The sequence below is a fragment of the Lontra canadensis genome, unplaced genomic scaffold, assembly GCF_010015895.1.
Source record: "Lontra canadensis isolate GAN:19392208 unplaced genomic scaffold, GSC_riverotter_1.0 scaffold171, whole genome shotgun sequence".
NCBI lineage: Eukaryota > Metazoa > Chordata > Mammalia > Carnivora > Mustelidae > Lontra > Lontra canadensis.
Genome location: NW_022631165.1, coordinates 1,199,342 through 1,215,691, shown reverse-complemented (window position 1 = coordinate 1,215,691; position 16,350 = coordinate 1,199,342). Strand labels below are relative to the sequence as shown.

Genomic DNA, 16,350 nt, shown 5'->3' with positions numbered 1-16,350 from the left:
CAGATGTGGGACGGGGCTGTTTGGAATCAGTGTGGTATCGTCAAGGCCATCGGTAGCCCACCCGGCATCTGGCTGGAGCTAGGGTGAAGATTTTTGTAGGGAAAAACCTAAAGCAATCTCTGTGAATTGTCTTTTAAACAAATAGACCTTTTTTTTCCCTCTTACTCTGCCAATGGTTGGTCGGCCGTCTCGCAGCCACAGTGCTTGATCTGTGACGTGGGCTCAGAGACTCGGTTGAATGGAAGTGTGAGTAAGGGCCCACAGCCGTGTTCCCGCCAGGTCCTGAAAACGTTTCAAGCCTTCTCTTGCCGCCAACCCACAAAAATGACAGAAAAATCGACCAACTTCTTTTCACCCACGTGGCAGTGCAGCGGATAAAACACAAGTTTTACACAGTGGTGAGAAGTTTGCATTTTATTTTAACTTAAAAAATTAATCAGGAGCAAAACAGGCATGAGGAACACAGTCCTGTCAGAAAGCCCGTAACCGTCTGGTTGTAAATTGAGGCACTCGAGGAAGACCACAGACCGTTCCAGAAAATCTTCCCGGGTATCCTGCTTTCCCAAAGTAACTACGACCGAGGACCCGCTCCTCAGCAGACACAGAATAAATTAATCCTAGGCCGAGGTGCCGGGCGAGCTGGCCGCCACCGTCTGTGCACGTTGGCCGCGGTCTCCTCCTGGGAGCGTGCGCAGAAGTGAAGCCGAGTCGTGGGTGCGTCAGAGGAGGGGGCGCAGGCGGTGTATGACCGCACGATATACGTATATGTGACGTAGTAAACGTAGCCGGGTATCGTACATGTGTATATAGCAGACCCCGCGCATCACCCGCACAGACAGCCCTTGGGCTCCCGCCCCGTCTAGTCACAGCGACAGAGTCCCGAGCAGGCTCAGCACGGCGACTCCACATACTCGTTGTCCAGCCCACGGCGGAACCGCGCGGTCAGGGAGCGGCTGATGACGATCACCCGGGGCCCGATGCAGTCCTCTCTCCTGTGAAGAATGTTCCAGATGAGCATGGCAGCTGCCAGGGTGGCCAGAAGGCAGGCGCCGATGTTCAGATAGCAAGACCAGGACAGGTTGGTGTATGGGCCGATTCTGTAGAATGTCACCAGCCCAATGACCAGGACAAAACCTGCAACCGAGAGACAAGTGTTGAGACAGCCTTACTCAGAGCCAGAAGAGGACTGGAAATGGGCTGTGGAGCCCCCAGAAGCGCAGCGCCCCGCTCCCCTCCGCCGCCCCCTTCCTCCCCGCTACGTCCGCCTCGGGGTGGGAGCCCGAGTCCTGAGCGGCCCTTCGGTGTCGAGCTGCTTTGTTGGCCTCTGGGCACTTCTGTGACCTTTGGGGGGCTGCAGAGGGACAATGCGTGTCTACTTAATGCCTGGGGGGCTCCCCAAGAAAGCAGCCTGGTCCCCACGCACGTGTCCTTTGGTCTCCAGGGCTGGGCCAGTCCCAGCCACCCTGCCCGTGGAGGTAACGCTGCTGCTGCCTGGCCCTCGCCCCCCGACAGAGCCAGCCTCTCCTCTGCCGAGCGCCTCGCCGGCCCACAGAAGCGCTTCGTTCGTTCAAGTGAAGGGAGACGCAGAAGCTGTCTAACTCGCCTCCAGGAACAGCTCACGTCGGTGACTAACTCAGTCCTGCGTTAGCGGTTTTCTTGTTCTCCGTGTCCGCTTCTAGAGGAGCTAGAGGTTTTCTTCAAACTCCAGAACTCCGGATGCTCCACGCCTACGTGCTCCGCGGCGGAGTCGGGGACTGCGGACAGGCCTGCGGACACGGCCCATTCTGCTGTTGCCTCCCCTCGCCTCCACACCCTGCACCTGGTCCTGGGGGTCCCCGTGCACCCCCACACCCCTCCTCCTGCTCACTCCCCCCCACAGCCTTCTCTCCTGAGTGTGGACAGAGCCCCACGCGGACCTGACGCTGTCGGTGTCACTTCCTCTCACGGCTTGTCAGTTCTCGCGGTAGGAAAACCAGGGTTCCGTGCCTGGGACCTGTCGCCCAGGATAACCGGGCACTGATGTCTGCTAGAGCTCAGGGCTGAGTCTGGGCTGGGAGCCCCAACAGGGACAGAGGAGAGGCCGCGCTGTGCTCTGCCTGGGAGGCTGGTCCAGTCCAGCCTCCGGGAGGGGCCGGATGAGGCAGATGAGGCAGGAAGGCGTCACAGTGCTGAGCGGGGGCCGCGTCTGGCTGGGCTGAGGGGCCCAGGTGGTGGCAGGGGCCCAGGCAGCCCCGAGCTCTTCTCCAGCAGCACCTGCCGTCCATGTGGTGAGCTGAGGGGAGCTGTTTCCTGGAACCCAAAGTGCCTGACGAGGACAGTCTCTCACAGTGGTCGGGATGGAACTCTCTAGCCCCTCCCGGACTCGTCCCTGTCCCCTGCCCTGGGCTCTGGCCAGGCCAGCCTCCCACTGCAGTCCCTCCCCCTGCCCGGTGCTGTGACATCCGTCCGTCTGTTCATGCCGGTCCCTCTGCTCCCCACAGCCTCCCCTGCTTTCCTCAGGAAACCAGATCATGCACGACCCCTGTGGCCCCAGAGCTGAGCCGCGGTAGTGCCAGCTCCTGGTTCTGGAAACTTGTAAATTAGTGCAGGGCGAGGGGCAGGGGCAGGCCTGAGCTCTCCCGAGCATAGGCAGTTTGGTCTCATTGCTGCTGTACCTTCCAGAAAATACGGAAGAAACATTTGTCCCCCTCAGTCATGTGCCAGATGACCGTGGCGGTGACTGATCTCTGTGCTGGTTCTCTGCAGCACGTTACACACAGAACGCTTCTAGGTACCTCCTTTCTGTTAAAAATAATGCATTCTCTTTGTCGTGCACAACTGACAGAAAGAAAATTCTGGCATCTCTCTCTCTCCCAGTGAAGAGTGTGTCCCTTGCTCACAGTTCTGTGGCGCCAAGGTTTGCCTTCCAGCAGAAAGGACTGGGAGTCCATTTTGCGCCATGAAAATGACAATGCTTCTTGTGTCCCCTCATGTTTCTGTGTCTTTGGGCATTTTTTGCCAGGCAAGGGAGCTCGTTTGGCTTGTTTCAGTAGGACTCAGCAGGACGGGGCGGGCGGGGACGACAGGAGAGCCAGCTAGCGTGTGGCCGGTGCCTGAGGTCACAGCAGGGCGGTGCCGGCTAGGGGACAAGTGTTGGCGGTGAGGCTGGTGGGAGCCTTCAGGCAGGGAGCCAGGCGGAGCAGAGAGGGCGGTGCCAGCAGGGTGGCGGTGGAGGCCAGAGCGGCGGGAGGGAACTCCCTGCGACGGCTGCCGTGGTCCACGTCTGTGTTCGCCCTTTGCCAAGCACCCTGGGGGTTTGCTCTGGTTACAGAAACATTTGAAACTCCAACGGGCGGCCTGAGCTCCAGGATTGCAGCACCACTGGCGGCATGGGAGGTATGGGGGCAGAGTGCAGAGGCAAGCCCACGGAGACCCCGTGTGCAGAACTGAATGCACCGTGGGCTCCGGGGAACCTTCACGGTGACAAAGACCATCAGGGGGACAGGGCCTGTCTGCCATGATTTCGTCACTTGGGGTTGGAGCCGCCGCAGGACATGCCGGTTCCCATGCCGTCCTCTAGTTTGCACGCGCGTGTGCTCTGCAGCGTGGCCCGCGCTCCGCAGGAGGGCCTGTCGTGTGTGCTCGGCGGAGGCACGCTTCCCTCGTCCTAGGGGAGCTGGCTTTCTTCTTCCAGAGGTGCAGATGAAATTTATCCCCACAGCGTGGGGCTCCAGGTAACTGAGTCACCCTGGTCCTGTGTGGTGAGCGCAGGGTAGTGGGGACAGGCCCGTGTAGACCCTGCCAGACGGTGTTGGCCGGGCCGTTGACACCAAGAGACCCCCGTGTATGGACACTCAACTCCAGGCAGTGAAAATAGTAACTCATGGGACCAGCGACAAAGTGACGCGCAGAGCAGCCGCCTGCCTCCGGGACCCCACGCCGTGCCGCCGCGCTGTCCCATCCCTGAGTGGCAAGGGTCTCTCGGGCCCATGCGGGGGCTTGGCCACAGGGCAAGATGTGGGACTCTGCCCTATCTATACTGGTCAGTGCCACAGGGTTTCTTAACTGCCTTGTTGCTGGTTTTCCTGAGGTCGGTGTCGTGTATGGGTCTGTCTTTGAACGTAGGGCGGGTTAGTACTTTGTCGCCGTCTTCGTCTGTTTATCCCATTCTACCCCGTGTTTGGCTCTGTGGCCTGCGATGCGCACAAACCCAGGGTGTGGAGCTACTTCTGTGTGGAGAGTCAGATTTGTATATTGAAGATGAAAGAAAGGGCGCTCCGGGGCGGGTCAGTGGGCAGGAGAACGTGAACTCACAGGGGCGCAAACAAGCTGAGCCTCGCGCCCCACGCCCCGCGAGGTGATGGGTCAGTATCAACGCGGAGCCGGACGGACGGAGTTGGAGGGAGTCTGTCGGTCCGGAGCACTGTGGAGTCCTGGCAGGAGCAGCCCCGGCGGGTCTGCAGCCCCGCGGAAGGTGCGTCTCGAGTCTCTGGCCTCACAGGCTGCACCTCACTTGGCTCTTCTCTCCAGGCAAAGTGGAAACGGAAGTCTGGTTCTGTATCCTCACGTGAAAAAAGACTTGAAGAATCCACATGTACGTGACTTACTCTGTGTAAAGGCCCATGTTGGCTTTTACTTGGTTTCAGTTCAACTTAGAACACATATGGTAAGAAAAAGGGCTTGATTCCCCGGCGTTAAGAAAAACGAATGTAGGAGGCTCTCCCGACCAGGAGGATACCAGGAAGCTGCTAGAACAGTGGCACAGGCTCGGGACCGCCTGAGCTGTGGTGGATGTGATGTTGGGCCAGCGCAGGGGCAGATGGACCCCACCCGGGCCACTGCGGGTGGCACGAACTGCACAGATACACGGCACGCGGAGATCTCCGGTGTGTGCCATGTGTCAGCAGTAAAAAGCCGCAGGGACATGGACGGGCACATGGCCTCGCTGGCCGCCTCCAGCCTCTGCCTTGACGCTGGGTAACTGCCGTCGCGTAGACATTCTTCTGAAATCCTGCTCGCTGTGTGCTTCATGGAATTCTGCTGGGGGAGAGGCGAGGGCTCTGGGAGTAGACCCGGGCCAGGCTGGCCTTAAACCTCGGGCCCCCCATCTCTGGCAGGCCCTGCTGTGCAGACCCCCTCAGAATTGTCCCAGAGCCTTCTCGCTCAAGACTTCCCAGTGATGTTCGTGTTTGTCCAGAAACAAACGCAAGCGGAGAGTTTGAGCAAACAGCCCGAATTCTGCATGTGGGGTCAGTCCCATCCTTATGAATTTCTGTTTCAATAAAGCAAACAGCCCCTTCCTGTGAGCGGGCCACGCGGGCGCTGTGAATCACGGCTCAGCCCGCAGCGCGTCCCTTCCCTCTCGCTTCCTTCCTGCCCGCTTCCGAGGGCTCAGGGCCTGTCACAGGGCCTTCCTGCTGGAGTGACGGTCAAGCACGTGCAGGTGGTAGAAGGAGAGACCATGGGGCTGAACCCTGAACCGTCCCACAGCAGACCTGCCTCCCGTGGCACCTGCGACGGCTTCCAGAGAGAGCGTCCACAGAGCGGACTCGTGTGTGGCCCACCTCCAGGCATGGCCGTGGTTGGGGTGTCCCAGCGTCTGTGAGCCGCAACATGATGGGATCCACGTGTTCCTCCCCAGAGGCAGGGATTCTGGGCAAGGAAAAGCTAAACGTACAGCGGATCTGGTCCCGTTTCCGTGGAGCTGAGCTCCCGCGTGGCGCCTGACATGCTGTCACTCCGAGCAGCTCGGAGGACATGGATGTGAAGGGAAAACATGGGGCGCGGCCTGGGTGCGGACCAGCGCCAGGGAAGCAGGTGCCAGAGACAGAAAAGCACGTTGTCCAGACCGAGCCGGGCACCGCCTTACTGTGAAAAACAGGAAGTTGTATATTCCTCTGAGAAGGTCCCGGAGCCTACGGCAACAGCAGAACCCCACCGGCTCAGGAGATGCCAAGACAGCTGCCGCTTCCCAGCCCACTGGCCTGTGAGACCTAACGGCACGAGCATTCTCAGGGGCACAGACTGCTTAGGGCGTCCGTAAAGTTTGCCAGCGTAAGAACAAATGTTAAGGCCAGAGACACGGAGCCCAGGGGCTTCCACAGTGATTCTGCTCCCTCGGTCATCCCACGAGCTGGGAAGGCTTTGTGTCAGGAGGAGGGCAGGGCCGGGTGCGGGCTAGTGGGGGTGGGCAGTCAACCAGCCGCAGGACGTGCGTGCGGGGCGGCACCCTGAGGTGCAAGTGGCCGTGACTGAGGGCTGAGGGCCCGAGCTGCACCTGTGCGTTCGCTCGCTAGGGAGCGGGGCGTGAGCTCAGGCCCGCCGGGCAGCGTCCCCACAGGAGCTGAGGACCCGCTGGAGACGGTCCCTGAGGAGAGCCCGGTGCCGTCTCGGAGGCAGTCAGAGCACAGCACAGAGCGGAGGCCTCTGCAAGTCTGTGTTTGAACTAAACATTTGTACTTGAATTAAGCCCGTTAGCAGTGGCGATCAGGCCTTCAGAAGAACCGGAAGTCTGAGCACGCTGCAGGGTCGCCCACGTGACTGAAGGGAGCCTGGACCAGAGTTCTGCCCACTCGGAGCCGGGCGGCGGAGGAGCCCGGAAGAGCTGTCAGATTGTCCCGTCTAAGAATCTTCACCTGGAACCCAGCTTGGCCAATCAGTCCTGTGCAGCCGGCAGCCAGGGCCCAGGACTGTGAGCACCCAAAGAGCCACAGTACGGCCACCTTAGGAAATTTGGGGGCCACCGGTCAGGGCGGTCCTCAGGCCTGCTGGCGGGGCTCTGGCACGGACTCCAGGTGCGGCGGGGCGCGCCCCGCTCTGACTGCAGGGCCGTGTGGCGTCCCCAGCAGGCCCACAGCAGGAAGTCAGGACGGTCCCAGCAGCAGGTTGGCGTCAGCTCCACAGCTACACGGGAGAGTAGGGACAAGGTGGCCCATCCAGGGCCTCAGAACTTGACATGGCGCCTAGACACCCCAGGGTCAGTGAAGGAGCCTCACCCCAAGGGTCCCGCCGGGCACGCTGCCTGCCAAATCCGCCCTCAGCGGCCTGCGGAGCTCCAGGCGCCACTCTGGTGGGTAATGCGGTGCCCGCGGTAATCACGCCAGGGTGACCGTGCGCCTTTGTTCACGCAGCAGGGAGAGCAGACGTCGGCCAGAGCAGGAGAAGAAAGGCCAGAGGACGGGTCTGCTGAGCCAGCCTCCAGGAGCCTGGACGGGCACGAAGCTGCGGGAGGGGGTTGTGTGCGTGCGCGTGGGGGTCAGCCCGTCGGCCAGCACCGGGCAGGTCCTCATCACAGATCCTCCGGGCTCCTCTGCCCACCCCCACGGTCCTGACGTCGTCACAGGGAAAATCGGGCTTGCACTGGGATGATCAGCTCGTGGAGGTGGAATAAGGGACAGAAGATGGTTTTTCCAACTTTAAGGTAAATTAAAATTACACTTGGAAGATGGTGCGAGGAAGCTGGAAACTAGTGCGTGTGACTGTGTGGACACGGCAGAATACAGCAGGTGGAATGGCTGGCAGAGACTGGTCTGAGAACAACAGCTTCAGGGCCCCGCGTGTCCCTATGACAGGGTCCCTCGGAGGAGCAGGTGTGAGGAGCAGGGCCGGGTGCCCGGACAGGAAGGGCGGCAGGCGGGCGGGCAGGGAGTCCACTTGTCCGGCCTCCCCGTGAATTCGTCAGCACCTTCTCGCCCTGCTGCCCACCCTCCGGCCCCCGCGCTGGGGACTGAAGGTTCGCTTGCATAACAGGTACCAGCAGGCATTTCCCCTCCTGGGACAGGATATCCCGGCGCCCTTCAGTCTCTCCCTGACTGTTTAAAGCAGACCGGAGCACAGGAAAAAACCTAACTCTAAAATTAGCAGCGTGGTGGAAGAAAGACACGCGGCTGCATTCTGTACTGTTTGTCAATGAAACACGTCTAAACACGGCCAAGTGCATTTCCTTTCTGGGCAAAAGAGACCTGTGGGAGTGATGGTGGGTCGGCTCCGGGAGAAGCCTGCAGAGCCTGCGCTCCTGGCTTTTACCGGCAGCCTTTGTAGGTCCAAGGGTCTGTGAGCGGAGCCAGCACCGATCTGGGGACAGCCAGGAGAGAGCACCCCTGTCCCACGGCCAGGAGGGGCCCCAGGGTGCCCGGGGCTGCCGCCACACAGCCCACATTTCCTTCGCAGGGCTCCCCAGTCTCCACATGTTCAGCACACGTGTGATTTGGAAGCAACACTGTCTTGTTCTGGAATGAGGTTTGCAGCAAGGAAGGTGTCCGTTTGACACCAAAGCCACGCTCTCTCTCCCAATAACTCGAAGTAGGAAATGCCGTGGTCCATTTGTTCCCCGCAAGGAGTTATTGTCAGGATCACGAGCTGTTCCATTCATTTCTTCAGTGCCTGGATATCTGTTCCTAATCTTCCACTTCCTTCCGGAAGGGATGGAGTTTCAGATAAGCCCATGCGATAGAAGTGGGCAGCCTCAGTGAGGCCGAGGACCCCATTTCTGCCTTATGGCCCTAAGGTCAGCAGAGGGCAGAGGAGTGATTTTTCTGAACGGTCACTGTCCTCTGGGACGTCCGTGTTTTTACCCAGCTCCATGGACAAGGGAAGGAGGCTGAGGGGGTCAGAGATCGCATCTCACCCATCTCTTTGCTTCTCAAGACCAGCCTGGCGGGGACAGACAGAGGTACCAGCCCCAGTTCCCATGGATCGCAGGTGACAGGGCTAAGGCACATGGCCAACTGCCTCAGCCCCAGAGCTACTCTTCCCTGGAAACCGCCTGGTCAGCCCTTGCCATTCCTGGGCCCTGCGGGTGACCCGGCTGTGGGGAAGTGACTGGTCCAGGACCACCCGCCTTCTATTAAAAGGCACAGGAAGGCCTGTTTCCAATTCCTGATTCCCACCCAGGTCACTTTCCAGCATGTGAATTCCTGCCAGTCTGTCAGCCTCATTCTCCAGAAAGATAAGGGCCGGGGGCCATTATTCCCGGAGTGATTCACTTCGGACTTCCTGCCGTGTCTTTACTGGGGCTCCTGGAACTGTACCTTCGGTGCTGGGGCGTGCCGCCGCTCTCCACCGGCGGGAAGGCAGCTGGGGCGGCTCATCACGTCCCCACACCCCGGCCCACGTCACCCTTCCGCAGGCCCTCCGCTCAGATGTTCCCAGTGGGCAGCAGAAAACCTGAACGTCCCCAGGTGTCCACGCTCATTAAACCCGAGCCGGGGGGGAAGGAGGCGAGGGGGAGGGGCAGCCAGCAGAGAAGTCCCTCTGCTCCATGGGGTCACGTGGAGGGCTTCTGTGGCTTCCGTGGCCACTTGTGCACAACTTCCCGAAACAGTCTGGCCGTCGTTTACCCCGCCGCCGCCACCATTCTCAGCCTTTCAGGCCCGTGGGTGTGCCCGCGTCCTTTCTCCGTTCACCCTGCAGCCGCCTCGCAAGGCCCGGCCGGCGTGGCGTCTCACTCCTGTTGGGGGCAGGGGCCGCTGTGTGTGAGAGCCACGACAGGGCGTGCGCTCAGGTGCAAACGCGTCCTTGGTGCTTTGTGCTGCTCACGAGGGAGAGCCCGCCCCTGGCCCCGGCCAGGTCCCCGGAGGCTGCGCGGGTCACGGAGCGTGCAGATGAGCCCAGCCAGAGCCTCGTGCTCGGCCTGACCTCCCCGATCACATGGCGTTAGTGGGGGAGGCGGCGAGGAGGTGGCCCGTGGCAGCTGCCGCATCGTCACAGCAGGGGCTTCAGCGAGGCCAGCAGCCACGCCGCTGCAGACGGGCAAAGAACGTAGCAGATGCTGCAAACTTCAGAGAGCCAGCCCGGGAGCCTCAAGTGCCTGTCCCCAGAGCACCCCGTCTTACAGCAGGAGAGCGTGGGAGCGCGGGGGCAGCCGGAAGCACACAGCAGAGCTCGCCGCAACCTCAGCGCCCTCCCCTGTGTTTCTGTCTCGCTTCTGCCCCCGGGGAGAGGTGGGAGGGGGACCCACGGGGGTCGCGGTGATGTGAGAGGACCGCAGCGGGCCCGCCAGCCCCACACGGCTGAGAGTGCGGCCGCCCTGCCTGCCCGGGGCCCCGGGGTACTCACTCGCCAGCTGGAACGCGGCAGCCATGGCCTCCTCCCAGCACTGTGACTCAGGCGACATCAGGGACAGGCCCGTCAGCCCCAAGGCGAAGGTGAGCTGTCCCGCAGCGAGCGCGGCCGTGGCCACCAGGTTGCAGGCGCGCATCATGTCGAACTGCACTGTGAGAGGACGGGGAACAAGACAGGTGGTTGGCTTGGACTGGCTCCCGCCTCTGTCTGCTCCCGGGGCCTCACCGACCCGCCATCCCCGGCCCCTCGCGCTCTAGCTCCCATGCGCTGTCACAAGAGGTCCACGGAGGGACACAGCTTCCGCACGTGTGGGCAGGAGCATGCTCCCCGGGAAGTCGGGCCCCTCCCCACGATGCCCCTGCCCTGAGAGCAGAGAGGACCGTGGCTGTCCAGGCCCTGCCCCACCAGGCCCCAGCCTGCCACTGTGTCTGTGACCGTGGCCCACAGGTGGGCAGGTGGCCTTTGTATGTAGCGCCTGGAGGGAGCCGAGACGTTAGGCCACTGCCTGCCCCAGGTCCGGCTGCCCCTGCCCATCACGTGTCGAGCAGCTTCCTCCTCCCCGTTGTCTGTCGGAGGCTGAGGGCTCCTGCCCCCTGCAGATCCCAGGCCTGTCCCTGAGGCCAGCACAGACACGGGCAGGGCCGGAGGAGCCGAGGCCTGGCCGCTGGGAAGTCAGGGTGGCCCTGAGGGCAGAGGGGCTGCTGGAGGATGACCGCCCCCACCCGTCGACCTTCCTCATCGTGCTGAATCGCTGAATCAGCAGCCGCTTTTGCCCTGGCTGGCGGCGTAGATGAGCCACGTGGACGGTGAGCGCGGCCAGTTCTACCCTCTGACTTTTCTCCCCGACGCCACTCTCTTGCCCGGGCTGGGAGCGCACGCTCTGCTCGTCAGGGCAGCTGCACAGTGTCCCTGCCGTTGCTAGACTCCCTCACGCTCCTCTGAGTCAGTAAGCACCCGGGGTGCCAACGGCGGGGCCAGGCGAGTGCGGGCTGCTGGTGCCGGGGCGGTAGTGGGGCCTGGTGGAGAGGCACCAGCACCCACATTTCCTCGCCTCCCCAGGCCAGAGGTAGCTGCTCAGGCTGAGAGCCAAGCTTCAGACCAATATGCCTGAACCTTCCTGGCTGCCCACACAGTCTCCACGGCGGAACCCACGGCACAGCCAGCCTGACCAGTGGCCGCATATGCGTGCCAGACACCAAACTGGTCCTGCTGTCAGGACAGATCGGGCTCCAGGCCGGCCCTTCCTGTGTGCTAAAGACTGGCCGACCTGCCTCCCCGCGGAGGCCCTGCTTTTCGTGTGCTCTTCTGGGGTCTTCACGCCCTGTGTTCTTCGAAGTTAGTTTTACCAACACGTGACCACGCAGAGGTTCTACCCTCAGAGGTGCTCGGATCTGGGAGGTGGTGTGACCTCAGAGATGATGGGCAGTGAACACAGTGGGCGCTCGGGTTCAGAGCCAGCCCAGGGAACTGTGGGCTTCCCCGGCACAGCCTCGCGTGCCGGGCAAGGAAAGTCTGTGGTGCACACTCACACGGAGGGGAGCAGCCTGCCCTCCTGCACCCTCCACCCAGCTCTCTGTCCTTCCTGGGACTCCGAGAGCACAGATCAAACAGCACACCCTGGCCACCCACGGCCCCCCGTGGCATCCTCACCCCATCAGCCTCTGGCCTTGTGGATGTGGAAATGTGGGAGGGGGAGGGATACAGCAGTATCCCACAGACCCGCCACCTGCCTGAAAAGGTTGCCTTGCAGGCCACACTCCCTCCGCCAGCCACCTGGAGGGGACCTTCAAGTGGGGAGGGGTGCACCGGGCACTGTCGTCACCATGTGCGTAGCCTGGGCAGCGGCACCCTGCAAGGACGTGGCACGAGGGTCTGCGCACACCATCGCACCCCAGCCGCAGTGCCCTCTGTCTGCCTCGGTGGTGAGACTCCTCGCCCGCTGGGGTCAGAGAGCGGTGACCCCCTCTGGACAGGGTGCCCCAGGTTTAACTATGTGCCTACTCACCCCTTCCTCGCTTTAGAAAAGGAGGTTAGGGGGCCTGACAATGTCTGGAATCTGGAACGACAAGAAACGCCCGGAGAGCAAGTCCGGCCAGGACTCATCCCTGCCGAGTCCCCACTGCTTCTTCCAGTGAGGAAAGCCCCCCGAGCAGGGGTAACCGTCACGACTGCCGCACACAGCCCAGCGAGGTGGAGGGAAGGAAGAGCCCCCGGTTCTGGAGGACAGGGCCCCACGTGCCATGTCACTCAGGAACCCTGCACACGGTCCCCTGACGGAGTCCAGGACGTCAGGTGGGGCCGCCTCACCACGTGTGCCCCATGAGCACGGGTGTCTTGGACCCTGGGCTCTGCAGGGTGTTGCCAGGACCCTGGGAGCAGAGCAGACCAGCATGACGCCCATCCCTGAGCTGCCGCCACACCCCCCCACCTGCCGCAACGTCTAGAGTCTCTAGGACGGCCTGACTCTGCGCCTGAGACGGGGAGCTTGGGATGGATCCAGTCAGGCCTGCGGCCACCAACGCCAAACTCTCACAGATCGGGATGACTGCGGAGCCTGTGGCGGGGCGCGGTGCTCGGTGCTGAGCCAGCGTGCATCTGAGCACAGCGCCAGCCGCCCCCTCCTCCCCCGTCCCTGCACCCAGTGCAGTGTTCCCTGGGGTCCTGAGCCTGGGAGCTCGGAAACCAGGTGCTGGGAGGCTGCTCGCAGATGAGCCGGCTCGCTGCTCCGGCCGCCCTGCAGCCCGAGCACACGGATCCAGTGAGAAGTGCGTCAGGGACCCAGCGTCCCTCACAAGAACCTTCTGTGGTGTCTCCCTGGCTTGGGGCACACATTGGTGCTCAGAGGTTAAGGCTCAGCCGCCACAGACGCGTTACCAGGGGCGAGGCTGTTGTAGAAGTCCCACAAGGAGCTTATCAAGTCAGGGAGGGACAGCAGGCGGCTGGCCAGGTGGGCAGGGGGTCTGGAGGCAGAGCACACCCCCCCCCCCCCGTGTACCCTCCTGGCCTCGGCAAGGTCACAGAGGGTGTGGATGCCCAGGGAGGGCACCTGCTCGACCCTGAGGTCCAGGCTGGGAGTGCTCTGTGGGCCGGGCGGCGCAGAGCCCACACTAGAGCCGCAGGGTCGCTGGCTCGCAGGACTCCTCAGGACAGCCCCAGGACCCGGCGAGTCCCCTGGAACCCAAGGTCAGCTGCACTGAATTCCGAGAGTCTGTGGAAAAGTTTGAAAATCCTGTGTGTCAGGGAGGTGGGAGGGGCTGACGGACCCTCAGGCTGCGTGGCAGAGGGCTCTGAGTGGACAGACTGGGCTTGCCCTCCCCCCCAGGGACCTCGGCCGAGCACGTGTCTCTTGCAGCCTCCATCTCTTTGTGGACTTGGATACCAGCCCTGCCGCACTTCCTCGAGTACCAGGGCTCCAAGCACGTGGCAGGTGGGGACATTCCTACGCCGAGCACAGAGCTCCTCGCGTGCTCCTTGAGGACTTGTCGGACGCAGAGCAGTTAGCAAAGGCCCAGCCAAGGCCTCGTGCTCTCAAGAGGGCGAGCTCTGCCTCCTGCCCATCTACGAGCGAGACCCTCGTCAACAGCTTGGAAGAGTCAGCTCGGGAGACCTCTGCCTGTCAGCGGCTGTGACCTCATAGATGACACATTAGGTGACCAATGTCTCATTGCGAGCCTTCCCACCCACACACTTGGACCTGACCCCACGGTCAAAGTCCAGTCCCCACCTTCCAGAGCAGTAAACAGACCCCACTGCCAGCAACCGGCCAGGGTCAGGACAAGACAGCAAGGGGCTCTCCTCTCAAGAGCCGTGGCCGTGGCCCCTTCTCTGCCCCTGTGGCTGGTCTCCCAGAAGTCCTGCCTCAATGACCCCGACAGCTGTGGAATGAAGTCAGAACTCAGCCACGTGTTTTTAAGCTCCTTGTTTATTTTATTCCCTAACGAGGTGTATTTTCCACCAAGAAAAGTGGGTCCTTCTTGGTCTGGTTAATGTGTCTGCCCTTTCCCCGCGCGTGGAGGCAGAGAAAATCCCCACCTCCCCACAGGAAGAATTCTGTCCTCGAGGAGCGGGGGGGCAGGTATGGGCCCCACCGGGAGGGTGGGTTCAGAGCTCCGGGCTCGCCCGGGTTGCCCGTCACCAAACGCATGCCCCACGCCCACCTCGAGCCATCAGAGCTCGCGGGTCCTGACCGCCCTAAAGGAGGCACAAAGATAAGCAGACTTACGTTTGACGGTGCCTCGGGCCTCCTGGAAGCCTGCCGCCTCAGAGCCCCAGCCCACAGCTTCACAGTCCCGTGCGTCCGTCTGCCCCGGCCGCAGCCCAGCGCTCGGTCCTCCCCGGGCCCTGTCCGCCAGCCAGCAGGACTTCCACAGCCCCACGCTCCGCTTGCGCCCGTCCTCCAGCGTCTGGTACACCCAGTTGGGGGTGAAGGCCGCCACGTTGTTGAGGACAAGGGAGACCAGGGCCACTAGCACTGCCGTGGCCACCAGTTTCTGGACAGTCATCGCCGACTGCCAGTGCTGTCCGCCGGTCGTGGAGAAAGTCCCAGGCCTGCTCAGCTGCTGTGGCCAGGGAGAGCCGAGACCAGCTAGGGGCTGCTAGAGGACATCAGCGCTCATTCTTCGCAGCATGGGGAAGGCCCGTGTGACAGGTGCAGTGAGCTCACCTCGGGCCCTCCTTACCCTCCCTCCTGCACCTGGAGCAGGGCCAGGCCTGAGCTGCAGCCGGCCTCTCGGCCCATCCCCGGGAGGAAGCCGGGGCACCCGCGAGAGTCCAGAGTCGTGCGCGCGCCGTCTTCCTGGGAGGCAAGGCCTCTTCTTCCCACACGAAACCGGAGAGGTGGGTGGCAACGTGGGGGTCTGTCCCGCCTCACTCCGGAGAACCAGCTCCACACAGAGGAGCCAGCAGCCAGGCTCGGAGCAGGGCCGAGGCTAGCTGTGCCGGGAGCCGTTCTGCCTCTCGCCGCGTGCGACCCTGCCCCGTGCCTCTGCCACAAAACAGTCCTGGAAGGCAGCGCGCCTGCGGCGGGGAAGTGCGTGTGCGCGTGTGTCTGTGTCTGTGTGTGTGCGCGCGTGTGCCCCCGCCCCCCCACCCCCGCCACTCCGCAGAGAGGAAATGGTTGTTTTTGAGGCTGTTTTTTGTGAGCTGGATGGAGGGCGTAGCCAACTGCAACAAATAGCGGCCAGGCCATGGCAGCCAGACACTAACAGGATGTGTTTCCTGATAGGAAAGCAGGGCGGCCTTCTCAGCTCCTGCTCTGGGACCCTCCTCCCCTGCCCTCCCCACCTTCCTTTCCTAAAGGGAAGGCCCGGGTGCCTGCTCAGAGCAGACCCATGGTCCCACCTGTCTGTCTCACACCCCACCAGCCCCGCGCTCAGGTACTCCAGAGCAGCCACGGAGGCAGGTGGTCCCCACGGGGCACGCTCCTGCCCTGGGCCCGGCGCCTGGGTGGGCAGGGCGTGGGTGGCCGGTCACCCACAGCCATCTCGTGGTTCTCCCGGCATGTAGGTGCCCCAGGGCCTGCCCTTGTCACAGGGGTTCACGGACAGTGGATGACATGGCCGGGCACAGTGTAGAGACCCCCACTTGCCACCCAGATGGGTGGATTGGGGACCACATCCACAGAACAGGCAGGCGAGAGCGTGGTCCTGGAGGGAGGTGCGGGGGGCGGGTCCTGGCCCCGCAGTGCAGGTCCCCCAGCGAGGCCTGAGGGCGGAGGGACTGGGGTTTGTGGCCTGGGCTGTGATTGTGCTGACCGCGTATCCGATGAGGGAGCTCAGTCCCGTTTGCATGTGCGGACACGCAGTTCAGGAGTGGCGCTGACCCTCTGAGACGCCACACCCAGCTGGGGTCCTGAAGCGGCTGTGCACGGAGAGGAAGGCCGCTGCACACCCGCTTCTAGCATGCGCGCCCCGGGTGCTGTCCGGTCAGAGCCTCGGGCTCCGAGCTGCCCGCTCGCTATCTGGCGCCCTCATCACAGGCGAGGAGGCTGGGGTGCAGGCAGGCCACACACCTGCCCAGGTGACAGAGGCAGCAAGATGTGCCCGGCTTAGGGGGACTGGCCTGGTCCCCTCGGCTTGCCTGCCCCCCACTCACCTCCTGCTTCCGGAGCTACGGGGAGCTCCAGCGCCTCTGACACAGCAGCCCCTAGTGTGCCTTGGAAGCCTCAGCCCCTGTTACTTTGTAGGTTTTTTCATTTGGGGGGGTTGGTTCTTAGTTTTACAGCTCATTCAGTGGCAACTGGTAATTGTTAAGTGGGCAGGGGTTACCTTCAAAAATCACTAACATTCGCTGAGCTGTCATCTCTCAAGG

At 62.5% G+C, this 16,350-nt stretch overlaps 2 protein-coding genes across 2 annotated transcripts in view; one reads left to right on the top strand and one right to left on the bottom strand.

Moving 5' to 3' along the window:
* The window catches only part of IFT140 (intraflagellar transport 140), a 69,055-nt gene that overhangs the window by 38,042 nt on the left and 14,663 nt on the right, over positions 1–16,350 (top strand). The gene's annotated exons all lie outside the window — the stretch shown is intronic.
* Positions 400–15,024, bottom strand: TMEM204 (transmembrane protein 204). The gene is made up of 3 exons (XM_032846125.1): positions 14,264–15,024; positions 10,036–10,191; positions 400–1,134 (listed from the first exon to the last, which is right to left on the bottom strand). Exons 1-3 carry the CDS (start codon positions 14,541–14,543, stop codon positions 890–892), a joined length of 681 nt encoding a protein of 226 aa, XP_032702016.1. The 5' UTR covers positions 14,544–15,024; the 3' UTR covers positions 400–889.